Genomic DNA, 23387 nt, shown 5'->3' with positions numbered 1-23387 from the left:
ATTTTGATGGATATGATATTAGTTCAGGTTATATCATAAATTTATGTCAAAATTAATGAAACAAAATTACAATTCATTGCATGAGATGAGAATGAAAATAGATAAATTATTTTATAAAATCTGCTCGTAGTACGGATCAAGCATCTACTATATACATATATGATTATAGTTTTAGGGGTAAATTAAAGTTCTTATTTTATGTTAAACCATTTTGATACTCAAGCAATACCGCAGATCTTCGGTATCTCTTAAGCATAAGTTCAGCGAGCAAAAACACCGTTTCATTAGTCGATCTCCCCATCACTAAAGTATTTATGACCCAGCACAAATAAATGAATCGGTATCGTGATATCTTGGAAAATCATTCACATCAAATATTACAGGCCATTCTATTCGTTGATGGATTTCCTCTCGGCCACTTCCAGAGCATCCGCCTTCCATCCAAAAGCTCTTTGCCGAATATACGATCACGACACGATTAAAGAAAATTATATTAAGCAAAACTTAAAGCATTAATCCCCACAATTAAAATACAGTTAGCAAACAATAAGGGAAACTCAAACGTTACGGATTTTATATTTGATCCATGAATGGGCAGACGCGAAACTAGAAGAACCAACCTAAGTTTTTTTTTTTTTTTTGTATTAGTCACAGGGAAGCCTCTATTATTTATTTTATTTTTGTTCTATTGTTAATGTTATAATGGGGGATCATGAAAAAATTTCTTCTTACTTTTAATTTTTATACCTTAGTATCAGGATAAACTTAAATAGGCCAAATTATCTTGCGACGCCATAAAACTTAATTAATTTTCGTGTTTCATTAGATTTGGCTGAGACAAACTTAACATTGCATATCACATATATACATATACATATACATATACATATACATATACATATACATATACATATACCATTCCCGTAGTACGTTATCGTACTATGTCATAAAATGTCTGTCATCACGCTATTAGAGAGGAATCGGCAGGAGAACATTTCTTATTGGTGAAATATTAGATTGCTTTTCACTTTCAATAGATATGACACGAAAATGCTAAAAGAGAGGAATCATCAGCATTGACTGTTTCATTTGGTTCGGAGCTTGCTTCCTTTACTTAAAGTCTCAGATTCAAATCTTTTTTTTTCGATAATTGCATTTTCTATTCAAACCAACCAATATGTAATAAGTGTTCAACCCAACTTACGAAAGTTCAAACAATCGAAATGAGCTTGACAAAGAACATCTAAGAATTCTAGAAGCAAAATTTGGTAAAGAAACAAGACCCCGAACCATCTTCTCAACTTGTCTACAAAGGCTTTCCTCACTCGTACATTCCCTTGAAACGTTCTAAAGTTTCTTTCTCTCCATATAAGGTAAATGAAGCATGTCCAAGCAAGTCTTCTGATGGTTTGCTGTTGCGTTCGAATCTTGTAGATGAAAAAAAAAAATCTCATACTGTAAGAGTTTTATCTTTTAATGGATCGATCCAGACCGATTGAGTTAGTTATGGCTCATTGAGCTTCCAGATATAAAGGTGTAAAAAAAGAAAAAAATAAATAAAGAAAAAGAGGAAGAATCGGGTCCTCTACCTTGAGGGAGGCGAGGGAAAGTTCATTGGGCCTTCATGGGCTGATTATTAAGATTTGGCCCTGGAAATGTGCTTGTTTGGTTGAGCTAAAAAAAAAAGAAAAGAAAGCCGACACATACGATAATCTTAGCTCAAATAGTAGCCAACTTATTAATCCCCTCTAATTATAAAACAAAATATCCCTGATCCTCTCTGCTTGGCATTAATTGGGAACTGCAGAGGTTGAGAACAGGCCGAACACCCATCAACAGTTCCAGAAGCAGAGACAACTATAATCGGTGCCAAATTGATTAGGGACGCATTGGCCGGAGTTCTCACCATGTTTTTGGAAACACTCCTTCTTGCAGTCAAAAAGTTTGCAGCCTGTCGGATGCAGTGTCACAAAACATCTCTTTGCTTCGGCCTGTGGAACTACGTGCATTACTGCACATATAGATTATCATGTAAGAAATCATGAGATTACTACATAGTTATAATTAATGATTAATGGTTGTAAATATTCATGACAAAATAATTTCTTGGTTCAAATTATGAAATATTCTTTAACATATGAGTTACCTGAAAGAATGAGGAAGAAGAAAACCCAACGAAAGACGCAAAGCTTTGCCATCTCTCCCAGCGATAAATATATTTGCGTGTTCAACAGGACTTCTTCTTCTTCTTTTTTTAATCAAAGGAGAATTATATATGGGGGATATTAATGGTGGTTATTTATATAGTGTTAGGGTGATGCGTTGGTAAATAATGTAATTCATGATATATGACAGTTTCTTTATCTTTCTTGAAGTCATTTAAAAAGTCAGGTTAATTAAGTTTGAGAGCGTTAAAAGTTATTTATTAAAGTCATTTTAATTAAATTTGAGAGTTCTATTTGTGTTTGTTTGTTTAATGGTCACTCTAAAATTATTTGTCTATCAGCTTTGTTCGGTTTTTTATAGGTTTTTTAGTACCCCAGACCTTAAATTATCGGACACTATTTCATAATTATTAATATAATAATTTTATTACTAATGACAAATCGTAGAATTTTTATATTTTTATATATACCGGCCTAATGAATTTGATAAAAAAAAATACACAACAATATGCTGAATTTAGAATAGTAAATCTTGAGGAAGGGGACTTAGTATAGTGCCACAACTATTAAATTCGAAACCAATATGTTCCAAGTGCATCCTCATCAGTCACACTTTCCGTCCAACTAATTCGTTCATTTTTTTTTTAATTCTTATATGAAGTTCATGATTCTTCTTTATAATTGAAATTTAAGTGGAACCAAGGAATTCGTAGAATCAAGTATACATGACAGAGGAACAATAAAACTTTCTAACAGAGTTCACTTGTAAAATTTCACTTGGCCTATAAGCTATTGAGCTTGGATCCACTTATAAAATTCCACTTGGCTTATAAACTATTAGGCTCATCTCTTACACAAAAGCTCGAGCCTATAAGTTGTGGTACTTAATCACTTATAAACCCGTGAATTTCTCTTTAATTTTTTCGTATGAGACAATATGTGTCAACATCCGCTCGTAAGTTATTGGGCCTATCTCCAATCCAAAAGCTCGAGCCGATTAGTTGTGGTATCCAATCACTTATAAACCAACGGATTTCTCTTTAATTTTTCCATGTGGGATAATATGTGTCAACACCCACTCTCACGTGGCGACGTGTTGCTTTGATGCTTCACATACATGTGACGTGTGGAATTGAACATCCGCCCTCAAAAACTGACTACGAATCGGGATTAGACTTTTGTGCATGAGGCACAATTTAGCTATCTCGAAACTAGACTTGACGTGGTGTGAACCCACACAAGCAGGCGGAAGTATAACCCACACTGATACCATGAAAAAATTCTCACTTTGGTATATACGGATTTGAGTCCATTTACAATCCAAAAACTTAAGCTAATAGGTTCATGAATCGAAACTTCATATAAGCTTGTGATTTATTTCTAAATTTTTTTACGTGAAACAACATATCTCAACACCACTCATAAAAATACAAGAAATAGTGTCCAAGACAAGCGTGCACTCAATTTTCTTGATCTGCATCTCTACATGCAGCATTTTAAATTAAAAGACATCCTCTGGCCTGGGGTCAACTAGCTCTGTTGACCCGTGTGATTAATCTCGTCAAGAATCACAATGAGTGCGACGATGAAGGCGTAATCAATGTTGGGATGCACAGTGACCATGTAATTGTCCTTCCCGACCAAGATGCTCTGAAGCGTGTGTTTCTTGTGCATCTGAATGTAACATATAATATATAGTTCAGCAATTGTCTGAACCTTTGATCGTTTGTATTAAGTCTGAAAGAGATAAAAATTTTAAAGAGCAGCTTAATATATACCTCCGCAATAACGGTCGAAGACTCTCCAATGTAGATCTTGCACGACCTCTCGAGCCAGCTCCCTTCGACTCTGAAATCGCAGACGTCCTCTTTGGTGTTGTGGGCCAAGAAGACGTGCAATTTGGTCTTGACAAATAAGATGGAAGAAGTCTTTGCACTGAACATCAGATTGTTCGGGTCATTGCTTTCACCCCTGAACGCTTGCCACCTACAATGTGCAGTCATTGCCTGCACAAACAGATAGTCTTTAGCGACCAGCGAACGTGGAACAAACCCCGAAAATACCGAACCGGGAGAAATCAAACTTTTGTGTTTTGCGATAAAGTTTTTAAGGCATAATTCACCTTATTCTCGAAATATTATGTTAGTTGAGCAGGACAGTGTAAACTAAAGCTTATGTAAAATACCATGCGCTGCAAAGTGATACCTTTGATTGCAGGGTGACGATAGGGATTCCTGCGGCATCAAGCAGGTGCCTTCGCTGATGAATGAAGGTCAGGAGCACCCCCTTCACCTTGAACAGAATATTGCCGGCGGAGTCCGTGACAACAAAGTTACCGTCACTGATTGTCATGACCTTCTTCACTATTCGTAGGTCGATCGGGTACGGGGTGCAGTACTGAGGCCCGATAACAGAAAGAGAGTTGGTTGAACCCGGAAATGATGATCCTGCGCTTGCCATGATGCCTTTGAAGAGAATTATCTGCAACAAAATCTCTTCAGGTTGTTTATGATCTCAATTACTTACACAACCTTAATGGTTTTCATTCATATATATATATATATATATAGGATTGCTCAGACGCGGTTAATTGGATTGGAATTATTAATCCTTTCTCTGTCAGACAGACTGATAATTTCCAGGAAACCAAGTCGCTGCGATTGCTTAGTTTTATTGCAATTTGCAACCCCACATATACTTTTCCTAGGAGGAGCGGTTCAAATAAGACGGCGGGGCTCGTGGAACTCATATTTGATTTTCAATAACTAATTACTGTCTGAACGTGGATGGATTTGGATTTGGTCAAATTCAAGGTCTCATCATTACTAATGGAATCAAAATGATCTCTGGATTGATCATAAGATCCTTTCAATTGGCTAGAATACGTTACTTGAACGAAACTAGATCTTGTAAAATCATACTGAATATTTGACAATACATACCTTACTAAAAAATCAATCCTTGTTTACCAACCACACATTGTCTAACCAAATCCAATTCTCTCTCAATATGTTTCTCAAAATATCCAATTCCTGAGGATCATGAGATTCGTCCAAGAAAAGCCAAACCTTTTCTGTGCAGATGTCGGTCAAATTTTCCGTGTCATTTTCATCATTTACTATAAAGAAATTAGCGAAATTGTATAGTGCAATACCACGCCTCCTGGTTTGATGCGAATTAGCGAGACTAAAATATCTTTATCAAGTGTATACGTAGAACCACTCTGGTCGGCTCAGTATCAACGGTTAGGAGCTCGTCTTCTCTGAAGGGTGTGACCAAATTAAGAACCGAAAATGGCCGACACCATCATTCAGGAAAGCCCGTTGCCAAGAATCCAATGACCAACGGAAGCAGCATCAGCGAGTCATGAAATCCCTCCTCAAGTTTGCTCCCAAAACCTCTCCAGATGAAGCAGAAGACGACCCAGAACGCCCAAAATTCATATTCGCCCTCACAGATTCATTTCCACCCGCCGCTGCGACCCGACACCCAAAGCCTACGGCTCTGTCCTCAGAACCCTCTCCGAGCCCTCCAGGTTTCTTCGCCACATCCCCGCCATCCTCGGCCACCTCGAGGCGGTGGAGAAATTCGAGACCTCAGAGCCCGTCCTCATCGACCTGATGAAGTCCCTCTGCCACACCGACGGATCTCAAGAGGCGGTCCATCCGTTCTGCAGCATTCCTAAGTTTAGGTGCGTCTCTTCTGTGCGATCCCTCGATGCCCTGCTCTCAACTCTCTGTCGCCCCCGACAGGGTCTCGAGCTTGTTCCCCGAGGCTCTGGTGAAGAGTCGGCAGATGGGTATTAGGTTTTGTTGGATCAACAGCGCACACAGTATAGAGAGGAAGAGAGACAAAAGGATAGCATAGGGAGTGAAAACTTCTATTCCTCCTTGCATAAACTGTCATACGGTACCGGAAACGTAAAACAAAGGCAGAAAAGAAACTGCCATACACGTTTAAACTGCAGCAAGTAACTGCCACTACATTTGCTCCACTAACTGCTAAATAAAAGACAAATTATGACAATAAAAAACTTAAACGGCAAGAAACCAGATCAAACGAGTTGCAGCTGCTCCGAGACAACCTTTTCCCAACATACTCCTCCTTGGTTCTGAAGCTGTTGCATACTCCAATTTTTCTTCTTAAAATTCAAATCTTCCAGCCTGAAATGGCTTTGTGAAAATGTTTGCAAGCTGATCTTTAAATGTGCAGTAGACCAGCATAACTTCACCACTCCGTTGCACCTCATGCAAAAAGAAAAACTTTACCTTAAAATTCTTGGTTCTGCCATAAAAAACTAGATTTTGCGATATTGCTAATGCAACCCGATTATCCACATGAACTTCAATGCAATCATTTGTATTCAACCACAGATCTTTGCAGTTGTTGTAGCTCCAGCCTCAACAGTAAACTGAGCCACAATATCCTATTTTTTTGGAACACCAGGAGAAACAAGCATAACCAAAATTGAAAACATTAACCTGAGGTACTTTTCATGTCATCCATCGAGTCTGCCTAGTCACTATCTGAAAAACCCTGCAACTTAAATGTAACATCCCGAGAATTTTCTTCAATATACATATTTACAGATTTCATCTATTATTTATTAAATGGAAAATTTTACATACATGTACACATGTGGATCGTTTAATTTGATTTTGTGACAACCTCATATTCCTTATCATTATCAATTTAAATAAATTAATAATTTCTTGATGTGTACTTATTTGCAAGATAAGCATTAATTTAACTTTCCATGTGTTGAATTCTCCTTCACCCTTGCCTTTCCACATGTCCAACTCAATTTCATCTGGATCCATTTCTTTTTTCCACCGCCATTCTTCTTCAATACCGCAAGGCCAAATCCAAATCAATTTCATCCATTTCCACCGCCTTCTCTTCCCTTTAAATGGCCTCATGAACTCTTCTTTGTCATTTAAATTTCCACGGCCAAAACCATTAATTACACAGAGAGAGAGAGGCCTTTGAGCAACTTAGGGAGAATATTGAGGGAAAAATATGAGGAAAATTCTAGAAAATAGAAAACATTCGATTTTCGATATTTAAGGTTCGGGAGACTTGACAATGTGAGTAACCTATTCTTAAACTAGTATTTTTATTATCGTTATAATGGTATTTTTATAACTGCATTGTCATGGTCATGTCAATGTCACGAATCATGCGTGCATTTTTATATAATCAATTATGATATTTGAAAATGAGAAGTGAGGTATTGAGTTGGGTAAATGAGATTGTTGGGAGTCGGTGAGTCTTGTGGTACCCTGAGCCAATCATAAGCCAAGCAGTAGGAAAGGGCTGCCTAGAGCAGAGAGGCTGCCAGTGTGGAGCCATCACTATGGTCGAGAGCTGAAAAAGGGGCACATGAATGATCTGAGTTCTGGAAGTCTCGATGATATTTTTATGATATTATTAAAATCGTGCTATGATCCGGCTAGTTTAGGTTGTGGTTACTCATTGGACGTCAAGCTCACCCCCAAATATATTCTCAGTGTTTTTTCAAGTTAAAAGTGACGGTGAATCGTAGCATTTTATCGGAATTTTACTCATCCGATCGAATTTGTAATTTTTTGAATATCCTTTATATGTAAGGAAATTCATACGTAATTATCGAATTTTATCGTAATAAAATTTCGGATTTTACATTAAACCTTGGCTTTTTGCTGAACTTCAATCCAAATGATAAGTTTTCTTTGAGATATCTCGACTTTTTTTGCAACCTCCAAGTGTAATTGACTGGGACAACTCATAAACTTGAACAAAACACTCACAGCAAATAGAGTATATGGTCTAGTTGCTGTAAGATACATGAGACATCCAATCAAACTTCTATAGATAGCACCTCTATAAGATATGTCCCATCTTTCTTCTGCAACCTCTCCTTCGCTGCCATAAGAGTGCTGACAGTTCTGCAATATTCCATTTTATACCTCTTTAGAATTTCCTTCAAATATTTCTTCTGACATATGAAGATCTCTTGTGGAGCTTGCATAATTTCAAGACCCAAAAAGTAAGCCATCTTCCCCAAGTCTGTCATCTCAAAGGCTACAAATAGATCTTGCTTCAACTTATCTATATGTTCTTCATCATTCCCTGTCACCAACAAGTCATCCACATAAAGTGATATTGTCACAAACTGTGGTTCACCTTCTTAACATAGAGAGTGAAGTCACTCGGACTTTTCTCAAAGCCAAAGTCCTACAAGTATCTGTTTATCTTCCCATACCATGCTTGTGGAGCTTGTTTCAGTCCATATAATGTCTTTCTCAATCTATATACTTTCTCTTCTTGCCCCTTGACACTGAAGCCTTCAGGTTGTTTTACATAGATTTCCTCCTCGAGCTCTCCATTCAGAAAAGCAAACTTAACATCTAACTGGAATGTGGGTCACCCCTTCTCTACTGCAATTGCAAATAGCAGCCTGATTGTATCAAGCCTTGCAACAGAAGCAAATGTTTCTGAATAGTCCACTCCCCAAATCTGAGCATAGCCTTTCACAACTAGTCTAGCTTTAGGTTTATTGACAGGACCATCGGGATTAAGTTTTGTTTTGAACACCCACTTAACACCAATAACATGCCTGTTTGGTGGTATGTCAGCCAACTCCCAAGTGGGTGATTTTTCTGGATTATTGCTAACTCCTCCTGCATTACTGCAATCCACCTCTAATCCTAATTTGCTTCTTCAAAATTTGCAGGTTCAAGCACTGTCACATTGCATCTTTCATAGATCTCTGCAAGCAGCCTTGTGCCTCTAATAGGTGGGTCATCCACTATGTCTTCCAATCCATTTAAGTCCTCATCAACCTGTAAAGGTACAGTAAACTGTCGTGCTACAGACTTATCTTTGCCTTCTTTGCTTTCTTTCGTCCAATTCCATTCATCTTCCTCCAGAAGGATACCATCCCTTCTCACTATCACCTTTTCTAACACAGGTTGAAAGACTCTACATGCCTTTGTTTGGAGACCGTACCCAATGAAGATCCCAAGCTCAGCTCTTTGATCCAGTTTGTCCCTCTTAACATGAGGAACATGCAAGGAACACAAGCATCCAAAAACCTTTAAATTCTTTCCTGAAGGAATAAAACCATACACTTTAAAATCTATATTAAACTCGCATGGGGACCTTTAAAATCTATATTAAAATCTACATTCTCCTTTGCTCCTGGGCCTGGAGGGCACTCACCAATTCTGCCAACTTGATTTCTAGCAAATCTTTTGTATTTTCCAAAGAAGTTATAATTGCTTCAAACTTCTTTTGAGGAGACACCAGAATCTTCTGAACTAGCCTCTCATCCTTCAAGTCAGTCCCCAAGACTCTGATTTTATTGGCTATCTCGATGAGCCTTTCAGAGTACTCTTTCACTATCTCTGAATCCTTCATCTGTTGTCTCTCAAACTCTCTTAAGAGATTTAGCACTTTCATGCCCCTCACTTTCTCATCTCCTTCATATTATGCTTTGAGAAAATCCTAGATTTCCTTTGCTAAGCCAAGCCCCATAATCCTGGTGAAAATGGTAGGTGAAACGGCAGCATAAAGGCACGACTTTGCCTTGGCCTTCCTTATTGTCCTCTCCTTGTGATACTTGATCTGATTCATCATGGGATTGTTTGGTAAGGGAGTAATTTCGTAATCCTGCTCCCTAGCTTCCCACAAATCATGGCCCTCCAAGTATGCAGTCATCTTGACAGCCCAGGCTTGGTAATTCTTCCCATCGAACACTGATGGTACCATGGTAGAGAAGCCACTCGAACCTACCTCTATCTTACTGCGAACTTTAACTAATGAAGCAACAATCGATCAATCTCACAAGTCACTCAGGCCCCTTAAGATCACTTAGGGCTCTGATACCACTGTTGGATCAACAACACACATAGTATTCAGAGGAAGAAAGACAAAGGACAGCGTAGGGAATGAAAACTTTTATTCCTCATTGCATAAACTGTCATACAATACTGGAAACGTAAAACGAAGGTAGAAAAGAAACTGCCATACACAAACTGCAGCAAGTAACTGCCACTACATTTGCTCCAATAACTGCTAAATAAAAGACAAATTATAACAAAAAAAACTTAGACGACAAGAAACCATATCAAACAAGTTGCAGCTGCTCTGAGACAACCTTTCTCCAACAGGTTTGAAGATTCCCGCTTGAGAATCTCGATTAATGCCCTATGTAAATTAGGCAGAGCAGACAATGCTGCAAATCTATTGCAACGTTTGATTGCCAACGAACTCACCACTGATGTGAGATTGTGTTCGCTGATATTGTCTTTCCTCTGCAAGGAGGAGCAGAGTAGAATCGACGCTTTCGGGTTCTTGGAAGAAATGAGAAAGTTGGCATTTTTTCCTGGGTTAATGGATTACACTAATGTGATAAAATTATCTGGTGAAGATTGGTAGAGGAAAGGATGCTTTAGTTGCTCTGAATCAGATGAAGCTCGATGAGATTAAGCCCGACATTGCCTGTTACACCTCGATTTTAGGAGGGGTTATCAAGTAAGAGGACTATGAGAGAGCTGAGAAGGTATTCGACGAATTGCTTGTGTTGGGTTTGGTTCCGGATATTGGTACTTTCCATTTATATATTGGTGGCCACTGTAAGCAGAATCGCATTGAAGATTCCATATGTATTGTGGGTTTATGGATGAGTTGGGTTGCAGACCAAATGAGACTACCTACGAGATCATATTCGGGGCATTGTGCATGGGAGGAGAGTTGGGACGGGCAAGCCAGCTCAGAAAGGAGATACAAAATAAGGGTCTCAGGCTGAGCTTGAGGATGTATCTGACTCTTGTTCAAGGTTTTGTCGATCTATTAGAGGAGGCTGTGGATAAAAGTTATACGTATGGGGAGTTCTGAAACCTGTTTATTTGGACAAGCTTATAGTAAATGAACCTGTTTGCAGATATTATATAAAAAATCAAGTGAACAATACGAAAATTAGGCTGCACCGACAGTCCTAAGCCTATCCAATGACAAAGCAAACTTATTAAATTTCCATTAGGCTTATACGGGCTCGGGCCCATATCCACTTAAAAGCTCAAGCTGATAAGTGGTGGTACCCAAGCCATATATTAACCCATGGATTTTCCTTTTCTTTTCCGATGTGGGATTTATCCCATTTTACTCCTCAACACCCGCCCTCACGTGCAATGTGTGGTTTATTTCTACCTACACGTTGTCAAAACTAAAATACTCTAAGTTTTCTTGATCAAGGCAAAATTATGCCAAGCCCATTCAATAGGATCTCAAGCATACTCGAGGGGAAAATGGAAAGAGTCACTAGTGAAGATTATATAACCAATGCAGTCAAAATAAACTATTGGAGTCACATTAAAGGTGGAGTGGGGGAGATATGACCCATTTTACCTTTTCAATTTTTAGTGAGGGAACTACTCTAAAATAATCTACCTTTTATCTTTAATTTTAATATTTTGCTTTTAAATTCAAAAAAATCATTGAGGCATCCGAAGAAGATTGTGGGTGGCATCCCCAATTTTACTTTCTTAAAGTAACTATATATTAGTTGTTGAGAAAAGGACTTGTGTGGTAAGCGATGCCCAACCCGACCCACCCTAGCATGGATCTTTGCACTTGAATTGAATTGTAACATGTACATACTATGGCATCTTCTCTTTAGCATGTAAACAACCAAAAGAATGGTCCTTTCGGTGACGGATCATCGATAGCTAAAAAAAAGACATATTTCTCTATATTGATCAAACAACATATATAAAGCCAAAACGATGTTAATGCCCTCCAGAATTGTTCATTTTTCCTCGCCAGCATTGAGCTTTCAATGCATGCACGGCCTGAACTGCCCTTTCACCATCCAAAGTGGAATCTTTTTCAGTATTGTATGTATGTAAAAGAAAATTCTAACGGTGTGAAAGTCTATCGTACATATATACTTGACAATATATAATGGAATATATATGATGCTCCAACTGGAATAGAACAAAGATGTGATTATTTTCATGCTTGCAAGGAATGATTAATTGTCATATCACAAAATGAGATACACATTTATAAGATAACGTTTGTAGTTAATACATCTTAATTATCGTCCAAGAAATATTGCATCTTCCGTCATCGCGTCGATTGTCTACTGTGAGGTCAGTATGTAAGTTATAAATTTGCTGAATGACATACATCCAAACCTCATAGCCGACAAATATTGGAGTAAACATCACTTCACTCTTTCAAAAAATATTAGCATATTAATCGTCGAATATGATGGCGACATGAAATGATGATGAAGAACATTCTTTGCCACTAAGCCATCAATGTCATCATACTAGTAAGCTAATTTTAAAGCTGTTAATGAACAGGCAATATTAAAATTCAGAATGACTTAATTATCCAAAAGAAGAGAAAGACAAAAGAAAAAGAAATCAGAACTTGAATGATCCCTTATTTCGATAAACCAATATCTTCTATTCTTTCTTGTTATTTAGTATGATGAAAAACCAATGGCTTTAAACTGCCATACTTTCAAATAAAGACTTCTCTAAAAGAAAATTACATATAATCTATATATAAATCACTTAAATAAATTATGCAAATAATTAATTTATAATAATTTAACCACATTTCTTTGAAAAATATGATTAATTTATATAGCATTAGTTCATTGAGCAAATTGCATGGACTGTTTGATATGAAAGGAGTAAAACAAGATGAAATTAATAATTAGTATATGATCCCATTCTATCCCATATATGCCGTATGTATGATCTCATTCATCCAAAGTGAATGAGTAATACTCATAGAATATTTAGTCCTCTTTCAATCACCAAGAGAACCATTTTTCTCTTGTAACCCACAAATATCACCACAATACTATTTTTTTCAAGTTTCATATCGTATGCAAATGATTTATGTCCCAATGCATCTAATTTGTGAATAGAACGTTGTTTTATTATCAATTTATCACATATATATATATTTTATATAGAAGCTTTGGTACATCTCACTGACACTGGCGTTGATTTCATAAGGTATCAAATGCATGAAGCTCTTAATTTCTTGGACTTCCTCTACTTTCTGATCGATGGCATAAGTTGCATCATTATATATATAGATGTATTGCGCATACACAATTACACATACAAGATTTAATAAAGAAAACAGGACATGCTGAAACAGGGAATAACGTATACTCATTACCTGAACCTTTGGGAAGATCTGCCATAACATAACACTATGGGCAGCATACATATAGAGTTGAGGTCGGTTAATATCTGCTGCAGCGGTTATGCCGTTAAGGCGTGGGGGTCAAGATGGGGAAGGAGGGCACATGAAGAACTTACTCATATGCAAAACTCCTAGAAAATTAAGAACCCTAACCATGCACATTGGTAACTTCTGGGTTTCCAACCACAGTCTCTTTAGTTCTTTGTAATCGCAATGAGTCGGTCATGCACGTGCCCTGCTTCTCCATCATGCCCGTCACACGCCTCGTCTCCTTTCCCACCGATCGATCTTCACACAGACACGGGGGGGGGGGGGGGGGGGGGGGGGGGGGGGGGGGGGGGGAGGAGAGAGAGAGAGAGAGAGAGAGAGGTCAAAAATGGTGATGTTGGAGGGGGGTTTTGTACTCTTTGCCCCCTCGTTTATAACAAAAGAGGAAGAGGGGTTCAGCAAGAAACAAGCAATAAAGTTTGTTGGGTTGTGGGTCCAAACAAGCAGATACTGCCATTAAATTGATAAGAAACCATAAAACCCTCCTAAGCCTTACAAGTGAAATGTTCCATTTTGGTCGGAGCAAACCAAAAACTTTGTTCGTAATGGAAATGAGGCTTTGATTTTGGTCTCAGGTAAAACAGGAAAAACAGAAAAATGAAGAGAAATTGGGGAAACTTCTGCTCGTGAGACTTCATGTTCGTCTAGCCATATATATATATATATGTATATATATCTGTGTGTGTGTGTATACCAGGTGCAAGGTGCAACCGGGGGAACACTGGTGTTTTTGATGTACTGATAAATAAAAAGTGGTTCTTTAAATGTGATATCGAGTTACCGTAATACATATAGTACTTTTAGTTCAAGCATTTGATATTTTAGTTCAAATATTTAGCACTTTTAATAATCGTCATTAGTACAAGTATTTAGTATTACGGTAAAAGTCTTACATATTTTATATATTCCATCACAAATAGCAAACATCCAAAGACGAATTTCCCATAAAAAGCACAAACATCCGAAAACGAATTGTCAAAGTCATATGGTAAGTCTTGATTTGCTGCTTCCTCTTCCTCCACACAGCGTAGGAGTGCGATCCAAATCCCGAACATTAAGATTTTAATTATCTTTCTTCTGCTAATTACCTTAATTGATCTAATTAAAAATCCTCCATGCATCAATCTTGAACCCTAGTTCGGATCTTTATCAACTTGCAGCCATATAAAAGTTCGTGGATAGAAATGAAAAGCATGCTCTTTTCCATAAGGGCTGGCTGGTAGTTGTTTAATAATTATTTCGGGGGCAGGTTGTCATTTTCACTATTGTTGATTGATGATGCATTTTACATATGATCCCCAATTAATACCATCACTGTCAAATTTAAGGCCGTCCCATTCTGCTGGCATTTTTTTCGACCGGAAAATCTCTCTCGCAGCCCCATTTTCTTTTTTAATTTTTAGTCGTACCGACTACAACTCCTGTTTAAATTTTCACTTAGAGGAAAATCTTTTCTTGGGCAATATATATCGGTATATAATTCAAATCACTTTTTTTTTTCTTTTTTGTTACAATTTCAATCAATGCTATGACGAATAGTTGAAGATTTGGAGCTTTGTAGAGAAAATCACGGACAAATTTTTGTCTCGGGGAGGTCAAAGCAGTCAGCCCATTTGACCACACACCTTCACTGATTGTTTTCTTTTTCTTCCATCTTTTGGATCATCTCTGGCAAAGCTTTAATACTGGGGACCATGTAAATGTAATAAAATTACATTGCGCATGTTAAGGTGTGAAATCGAATTAAGGCCGCCTAATATATTACCTTGTTAATCACTTGGCATCGATGGATGACCAGACTGCCATAGGGTTGGCTGGTTGGCCAGCTATGTTTTGTCAGATTTCTTCTCATTCTAGAAGCCATATTACTCACAGCGAATAATACTCAGACAAGTAATTAAAAGTTGGGCTATCTTTCCTAGTCCTCTAATATATTTTAGCAATAAAAGTAGGTTTCAATCAAAAGGATATAACGCAGTGACGCACACTCTCGCATGTTGATCTATAAGTTACAGCTTTGATATCTAGTAAGACTACATGTGCTCCTTTATTAATTATTTAGAATTTTTCTTTTATTGTACTAGGTCTTGTGCCCCCTTTATAACCGAAAAAACGAATACGATTTGGTTCATATACTTCGACCTCAACCTGAAATCAATGACTTCTTAGATTGGTTAGTTCCGGAACATTTATGATCATGGTCCGAGTATTTTCTTATTCTTGGCTAATGGGTCTTCCGAATAATCAAAACAAGAAAATATTCTAGGAAAATGTCTATGTGTACTATCAGTCTTGCACGATCAGCAGCACCAAAGTTTTTTGCCACCTTTGAAATGGTGGAATTGAGAAGTAAATAATTATTTCCGGATAATTATCAAAGAAAGCGTAGAATAGAAAACATCAAATTGCACAATGCAGCCAATGAGAAGTTGACACAAATCAATTGAAGCCTCTCAAGTATAAAACGTCCATTTTTCTTCAGTTAATTCCAGGCGAACCCTCTGCTCGCCACAGAACATGGCAACGCATACACAGACTTAGGTGTCATCTTCAGGTAATGTTGCTATCTGAGGATTAATTATGAATCAACAAAACCTGTAAGCATTACCATGCCAATGGCCCTCCTGTTGATTTTAATTTTTCTGTTCAGTTCATACGACGTACTACTATAGTCAGTTCTACCCTCGTGTGTTTCTGCACCTACCCATACACCGAAAGAAACTCGGTAGATTTCCGAAGTTAATATAGCTTGCTCCCTCGCGATCCTTATAGAATTCCATCGCTCGTTAGCAGATGCTTTTATTTCATCATCTTCACTTTCTTTTCTTTCCTCCGCTAGGTCGAGTGGCAGCATCTGTGCAACAAACACCCATGACTAGAGGACAATATAATTCATTCAGAAGTGAATTATGTTATATCTCGTTTTTTTTATGTCGATGGTTTCCAGTGCCGTAGCAACCGACTAATTCACCAGACGGTGTATTATATGGTCTGAGGCCCGCCATTAAATCCCATATGAGAATCGAACTATGAACCTCACCTACTGCTTGTTGTCAGCTTACCAGCGGATCCAACCCCTCGTTGGTGTGTTGTGTGTCGTTTGATATGTAAGGCTTTGATCCAGCTATCTATATATAATATCTGTAAGGTCAATCGTAGTGGACCAAAGCGGCAAAAATATCGGTAGCACGTGTCATAATGGCCATTACATATATTGTCTATACGCGCGTTACTTGTGGGGGTTACACGTACAAAGTGGCCTTAATCAGAATGCATATATTGGTCTCTTCACTAAACGTTTGTAAACTTAAGTCTGTTTTGTTCCATTTACCCTTTTCGTATTCGACATTCTAAAATAAATAAAATCGTGCATGAAAAAGAAAAGGAATAATAATTATACAGATTGTGGTTTTTTTTCCGCGAGACCCACTTCTATATAATTTAATGGAATCCGAGTGCTTAATCCACGCCCACTTCCCACATTGTGAAGGTCAGAGATGCTTCTCTTGTCCTAAAACAGGGCTCGAATAGTGAGAAACTGAGAATCCTTCCTCTAACATGCATCATCTTCACTAAAATCTCATATTTTATTATTTTTCAATGAAAAAATCTCTTCTGAAATCATCATACATAATTATGGGCTACAACATCATTTAGCATACATCTCTGTACCGAAAATTACTTGTGGGGGACAGCACATCAAGTTGTCTTCCCTAATACTTTGTTTGGATCACGGATTATGAAGGGTTATTGTGCAAATTCATAACTCTTCATAACCCGCGATCCAAACAAGTCATAAAATGTAACTCAACTCATTCCTTCACATGTAATATTCATTCAACGTATATGTCTATTCGCCAATACAGAAGGAGTTTGAACTTATAACTCGAGTAATCAGTAGAATCAAGCCGCTTGAGGAAGTAGCACATATAAAGTGATGGATGGAGGGCATTTCATCGGTTATATTTGTGGGCGCGCATGGGCGAGGAAATCCATTAACAAGTGAATAAATCTTCCATATTCCTTCCAAAGGATTGTGGAAATCTTCAGCGGCCTATAATAGAAGAACAGAAACAAATATCTAAGCTGCAGCAGCTATATGGTCCAGACAGAAAGAGCACAGACAATGCAATGGGGGGCCATTGCCTTACCTTACCTTGATTATATATTCATACATATAACAATAACAATACAACGATATGAAAACACCCCTATTCATGCAATTCTCTTTTTGATTCCGGGCCCCCTCAATAATTAATTTTTATGCCCTTATATATGGCCTTACCTTTTCATCGGATCATTTCTAGACATGCCCGTACGTGCTACCATTCCACGACGACGCATATAATTGTAGGTTTCATCGTCTACAATATATGGGGAAAGAATGTAATTGTGCAATCGCACCATGTTGATCGCCGACATAATATAGATGCCTTTAACAATAGTTCTGCACAATTATTTGTTATATGTTGTCACGTCAGTGAATTATCGTTCAGAATTATATACTGCTCACTATTTATGATGAAAATTCATATGATACTGTTGCGCGTTGAAGATCGAGGGTCTTTTCGTGTTGTCGAACGAAATAAAATGCGACAAGTGGAAAGTATAAGAAGTGTGGTTTGCGTACCAAGTAATTATGAGGATGCTTCTGTTAAGAGACTAGACGCAGGATTAGACTAATTAAATTAACCATATATTTGTTTCGACCTTTCATTAGCGGACATATATTCGCCCATTGACCGCATCCCCCCGATTGACAAGGGGCAACGACACGAATAGGAGACAGCAGTGCAAATAAAAACAAAAAATTAAAATAACTAATATTTGATTAAGGATACATTACATCTTAATTAAATCAAAGCCATGAAAAGTAGTAGTGATAAGCATTTTTTCCGGATGTCTTGTCTGACGCTGCAGGACTGTTTTAATCTTAAGACGTGTCAAGATTACAAGGTCTACACTTGACATCACCTAATCAAAATCAACGAAAGAAACAAAAACTTTAATCTAGAAATTTAAGAAATGGGGCTTTTTTATTAATGGATTTTATTTTTCAGTGAAGTGATAATTTCTGTAATTTATAGTTAATTGGGATTAGTCAGCAAATGGAGAAAAGTAGGTAAAACAAGAGCAGCCATTGAAGCACGCCTGACATAGAAGATGAACTAAGCATGGTTTAGATATATAAATATTATTAGGGAAAGATTTTGATGGGGCAATCTATAATATAATTCAGATTGATTTTTTAGAGTATGAGTATCTATCGTGCGCAGACCTTTAATTACAGCATGTTATTGTGATGTATCTAACTTCTGATGATTATTTATTTTGCTGGATGGTATATTACTAATTAATTAGATACTGTACCTTATAATAGAGTAACTAATTTACTCAATAACTTTAGATTAATTATATATATGTGTGTGTGTAGCTTCCCAAGTGGAAGTTCCAACATTTGGTTATGGGCAATCGATCGTGCAACTCTTTTTTTTTTTCTTTCCAGCCTGAATATCGGGGTGGTGGTGGTCTGTATATAATTTTGTCTCTCATGGCCTGGTTAGGATAAGTCAAAATTAGTCGGATCACCATTTGCATCCAAAATAATCCCATAAGATGCCTCAATTAGCCGGCCAAAGTGTCATTTTCTGTCTCCTGAATGACCGATCTACTGTGCTCCTATTAAAAAATTAAACTAATTAGATGAAAACTAGCACGTTCCGCATGAAATTTTTTTTATAAATAATAATGTAATAATTATACAAAAAAGTAATTATTTTGTGCAAAATATGTTTATTGGTATCCTAATTAAATCCCTAACAAAATTTTAAAGTGTCTCAAAATTTCTAACGAAATATATATATATATATAAAAAAAATTGAATCATCTCTTGTATAAAAAGTTATCTCATTTAATGAAGTCGATCGGAACTTCCGCCATTTGAATTGGAGCAGGATTTGAGAGTTCCGAACAAATAGTGAAGAAATAGAAGAACATGTCGTAATTCGAGAATCATGATGCCATGTATATTTGGTGTTCGATTTATTACCTTATTTTCGTATCTCGTTTTGGGCATCTACTTTTCCCAACAAATTGATTGTTGTTTTGTTAAAGAATATGAACAGTATAAAATACATATTTATAGCTAACTAAAGAGATATCTAAATTCAATTAAAGGAAATATAATATTTAAAATTCTATGATAATATATACATAATTGGAATAGAAATATATATATATATATACACATACCCTATTACATATTTTTATTGTAATTCTTTTACCATTTATATGCGATTTAAAATAATTTAAAAAGATCAAGTATAAAAATTTCATATAACTAAACCCAAATAAGAAATTTGATATATTTTACCAAATATATTATTTACATAATTAAACTGATGATGTGCTTATATATATACTACAGACAGAATATATTTTGTTATGTATGGAAAAAGAATTGATATATTTTGATTTTAGAGTTAACTTGAGTTGAGTTTTAGTTTTAATTGGTTTGTAATAATTTGTTGTTGAATTATGAGAAAAAGTGTGAAAAAGTAATTAATAGTTAAGATAAAGTAATTATTGTGTTGTTAAATTGTGAAAAAAGTAATGAATAGTTAAGAGAATTTAGTATTAAAAATTGAATTGAATAGTTAAAAAAAAGAAAGAAGTAATAATTGTGTTGTTGAATTGAAGATAAGTGGAGTTGAGTTGAGTTGAATTGAGTTGAGTTAAAAAAAATTTCTAAATTCAAACACACAAATAATGAAATCAATATATATGCATATATAAAATAAAAATGAGATATATTGTTATATATGCAAAAGGAATCAATATATACATATAATCTATATTAATTTTTTTTGGTAAATCATATAATTTATATTAACGTATAACTGCTCAACTCAAAGTTTATGAGAAAAGATCTTCAACGTAAAAGAATTAAGAGAAATATTAAGGGAAAAAAGTATTACAATTAAGAAGTCATTCTGGAATTGGAGTCTGAATAAAATGAAAAAAACAAAAGGAAAAATTCCAATTAGTTATCCTTACATCCAAAAATCAACATCCTTCTAAAGTCCCATATACATAAAATCTTACTTTATGTAATAATAATAAGAATCATCATCCTAATGTATAGCTTACTCAATTCAAAGTTTATGGGAAAATCTTCAACGGAAAAGGAATGAAAAAAAAATATTAAGGGCAAATAAACCAAAAGAATGTTACTATTGAGAAGCCAATTTGGAATTGGATTAAAGGTCCCAATGAAAAATCAAAGATAATATTATAAGCTCAATTTCAAATATAACCAAAAAAAAAAAGAAATCATTCAACAAAAATGAAGTTCAACAAAATAAAAATGGAGGAGAGAATGCAAAAACTTACTCTTACATGTAATTCTTTGTGAAAAATCCATATCAATCGATCAAGAAGAAAGAGTAAATCCAAAAAAAGTGAGGAGAAGTCTTCTTCATTATAATATCTATAGGATCTTATATATGATTATTGCAATAAGAAAAGACGATTTAAATATATTTTTATGTATAGTAAGCAATGAAATCATAATTGAAAATTTACTATTAACATAAAATGAAAGAGAATCATGAGTAAGCATAAATGTAACCACATGATTTATTCCCCAAACAACTATACTTAATATTGACATTTTTATTGAAAGAAAGAAATTATATCTACGAATTTTCTTTAGAATTACCTTATATATAGGTATGTGGATATGTGCAAATTTGAAATTTACATAATTAAATTGATAATATATTATGAATATATAACTACTTTTATATTATAAAAGAATATAATTTTTTTTTTACTATATGAATGATGATAAATGATGATGTGTTATCTCGTTTTCTTATTTTTGATGATATGACAGCATGAGAATTCAGTTTTCGACTTCATTTTCTTTTATATATATGTGTGTGAACTCATACATATTTATATATACATGTATATATATATATATATATATTTTAGGCATTTTCAACCAACCTTAATGTAAAATTATGATAGAGATCATTTATGACTGCGAGTAGTTTCTTAATTAACTTAAATAACCTATCGAATTAAAAATTCCGTTCTTCGTAAAAATATTAATTTCTGCCACAATATTTATTCAAGTATTTACATCTTTTTTTTTGGTCATGCAGATTAATTATTATTATTATTACATAATTATTTGGTCATGCAGGCGTCATATATATTAGCAGAGAGTGCTGACTTATTATATATTAGCAAATTAATTATTATTCATCAAAAGACTAATTAATTATTAAAAAGAAACTTCAATTTTCACTATTGAGGGTGATTGCAGATCAGCTCAAGTGACATGTTAAATAGGTACAGTAGTACGAGAACTTAAGTGCGTCGTCGTCCCAATTACAATTCGCTGTACTTTTATAAAGTCGTTATTATCTATATATTATATTAGCAGACAAACAGAGCACTATTCAGGTGGATCGATCATCAGTGACCCCAATCGAGTCGACGACCAAGCTTTGAATTTTTATCATTATTATTATTTACTAGAATAACTTATTTAATTAATTTGTCTAATCACCGGAAAAGCAGGGAGGGATCGATGATGGTAAGGAATATTTGATCAGACCTGTCCTTTTTCTATAATCCTTTTTCTTACTCAATTAATTTTAAAGCCATCTTTGGCTTAGTGATTTGTTCTCCTCTATACTATCCCAAAAGAGAAGGAGATTAATAGGGGAGGAAAAAAGGGAGGAGAACAATTTGTCCTCCACTGAATCATGACAGAAAAGAAAAGAATCGAATAACCCGAAAAAATTATTGTTCCTTCCCTTCGAGCCTTTTCCACAGAGACGTGTTAGAAAGTGTTGGGGTGGTTCTAATTTCTCATCAGAGGCATTAACAACGTGCATGCAGCATGAGAGAGATGTAACTTTCGCGCGAGCATAAGTGTCATTAGAAATATGCAGTAATTTACCGCCGAGCGTCATATTATGCAATCGCCATTGCAACATCGGTGTGCCATTGTCCCGTTATTCAAAGTAACCTCAGGGATGGATTCAAGATTTCGATTGAGGGGGGTGAATTCTTGGAGGGGACATAGAATGATAATATTTCCCATTTAAGAGGAGAATATAAGGATTTTTATAAAAGAAATTGGATCATAATATATAAATTTCTTTATAATATCAAAATTTTAGGGGGAGATTGTCTCCGTCAGCCACCCTCCTCGTTCCATGCCTGTGTAAGCCAATCATTTTAGAGCTAGCGTAAGTATAGAGATTCCTTTAAAAGATGGAAAAGAATAATTAGTACTTCCATTGAAAAACCATATCTTATGGATTGAAGTTCAAACCTCGTTTTCTTTGATTTTCTTGTGTTTATGAAGAAGGCTTTCTACGGTCAAACGGGCCCCTTCGGGCAATTCCAAGGAAATGTAACAAGAAAGGGCCGAGAAGCTCAGTTTTTTTGTCATTACGATTGCCGAGCGAATGAGATGAGAAAAAGGGAAGATGGACCGATCGATGGAGGGTCGTTTTCGGGATGGGACTTTCCGAGTGCTGAGCATCAACTTGACGAAGTCCGTCCTTTCCATTGAAGCCATAATTAAGTGCACTTACTTTGTGATTGAAATGATATATATATATATATATATATATATGTAAGAGGGAAATATCACCAAACCAACCACGGCCTTCACGTGTTTTAATGAGATCGTAGTGATCCTTATTTAGGGCTTTTGAGGTTTTCGAATAGGACCAGAGTGTTAATCAGATAGATACATATAGAGAGAGGGGCCGAAAGAAACCTGTCCTTTGCCGAAATAACAACAGATCAACCCCACCGCGAGATCCTCTTTTGCTCAAGGCAAAGATATGAATGAGACATCGATATCGATTAATTTGGTGGTTTTCCCTACATGACAACTTGCCCTTCCCGCACTCGATTAAGATTTTT

General features: G+C 36.0%; 2 protein-coding genes across 2 annotated transcripts; one reads left to right on the top strand and one right to left on the bottom strand.

Moving 5' to 3' along the window:
* Positions 1 to 3432: 3432 nt before the first annotated feature.
* On the bottom strand, positions 3433 to 4715 carry LOC116192755 (protein LURP-one-related 15-like). Its single transcript, XM_031521390.1, has 3 exons — positions 4371 to 4715; positions 3944 to 4171; positions 3433 to 3839 (listed from the first exon to the last, which is right to left on the bottom strand). The coding sequence occupies exons 1-3, from the start codon at positions 4623 to 4625 to the stop codon at positions 3696 to 3698; spliced, it is 627 nt and encodes a 208-aa protein (XP_031377250.1). The 5' UTR covers positions 4626 to 4715; the 3' UTR covers positions 3433 to 3695.
* A 5200-nt stretch (positions 4716 to 9915) lies between these two features.
* On the top strand, positions 9916 to 11411 carry LOC116193160 (pentatricopeptide repeat-containing protein At2g38420, mitochondrial). Its single transcript, XM_031521949.1, is given in 4 exon segments — positions 9916 to 9972; positions 10260 to 10565; positions 10567 to 10822; positions 10825 to 11411. Coding segments are annotated over 4 exon segments (840 nt in total). The 3' UTR covers positions 11046 to 11411.
* The last annotated feature ends 11976 nt before the right edge of the window (positions 11412 to 23387 follow it).

Source organism: Punica granatum, chromosome 1, assembly GCF_007655135.1.
Source record: "Punica granatum isolate Tunisia-2019 chromosome 1, ASM765513v2, whole genome shotgun sequence".
Taxonomy (NCBI): Eukaryota; Viridiplantae; Streptophyta; class Magnoliopsida; order Myrtales; family Lythraceae; genus Punica; species Punica granatum.
This window is presented reverse-complemented; position numbering and strand designations above follow the sequence as displayed.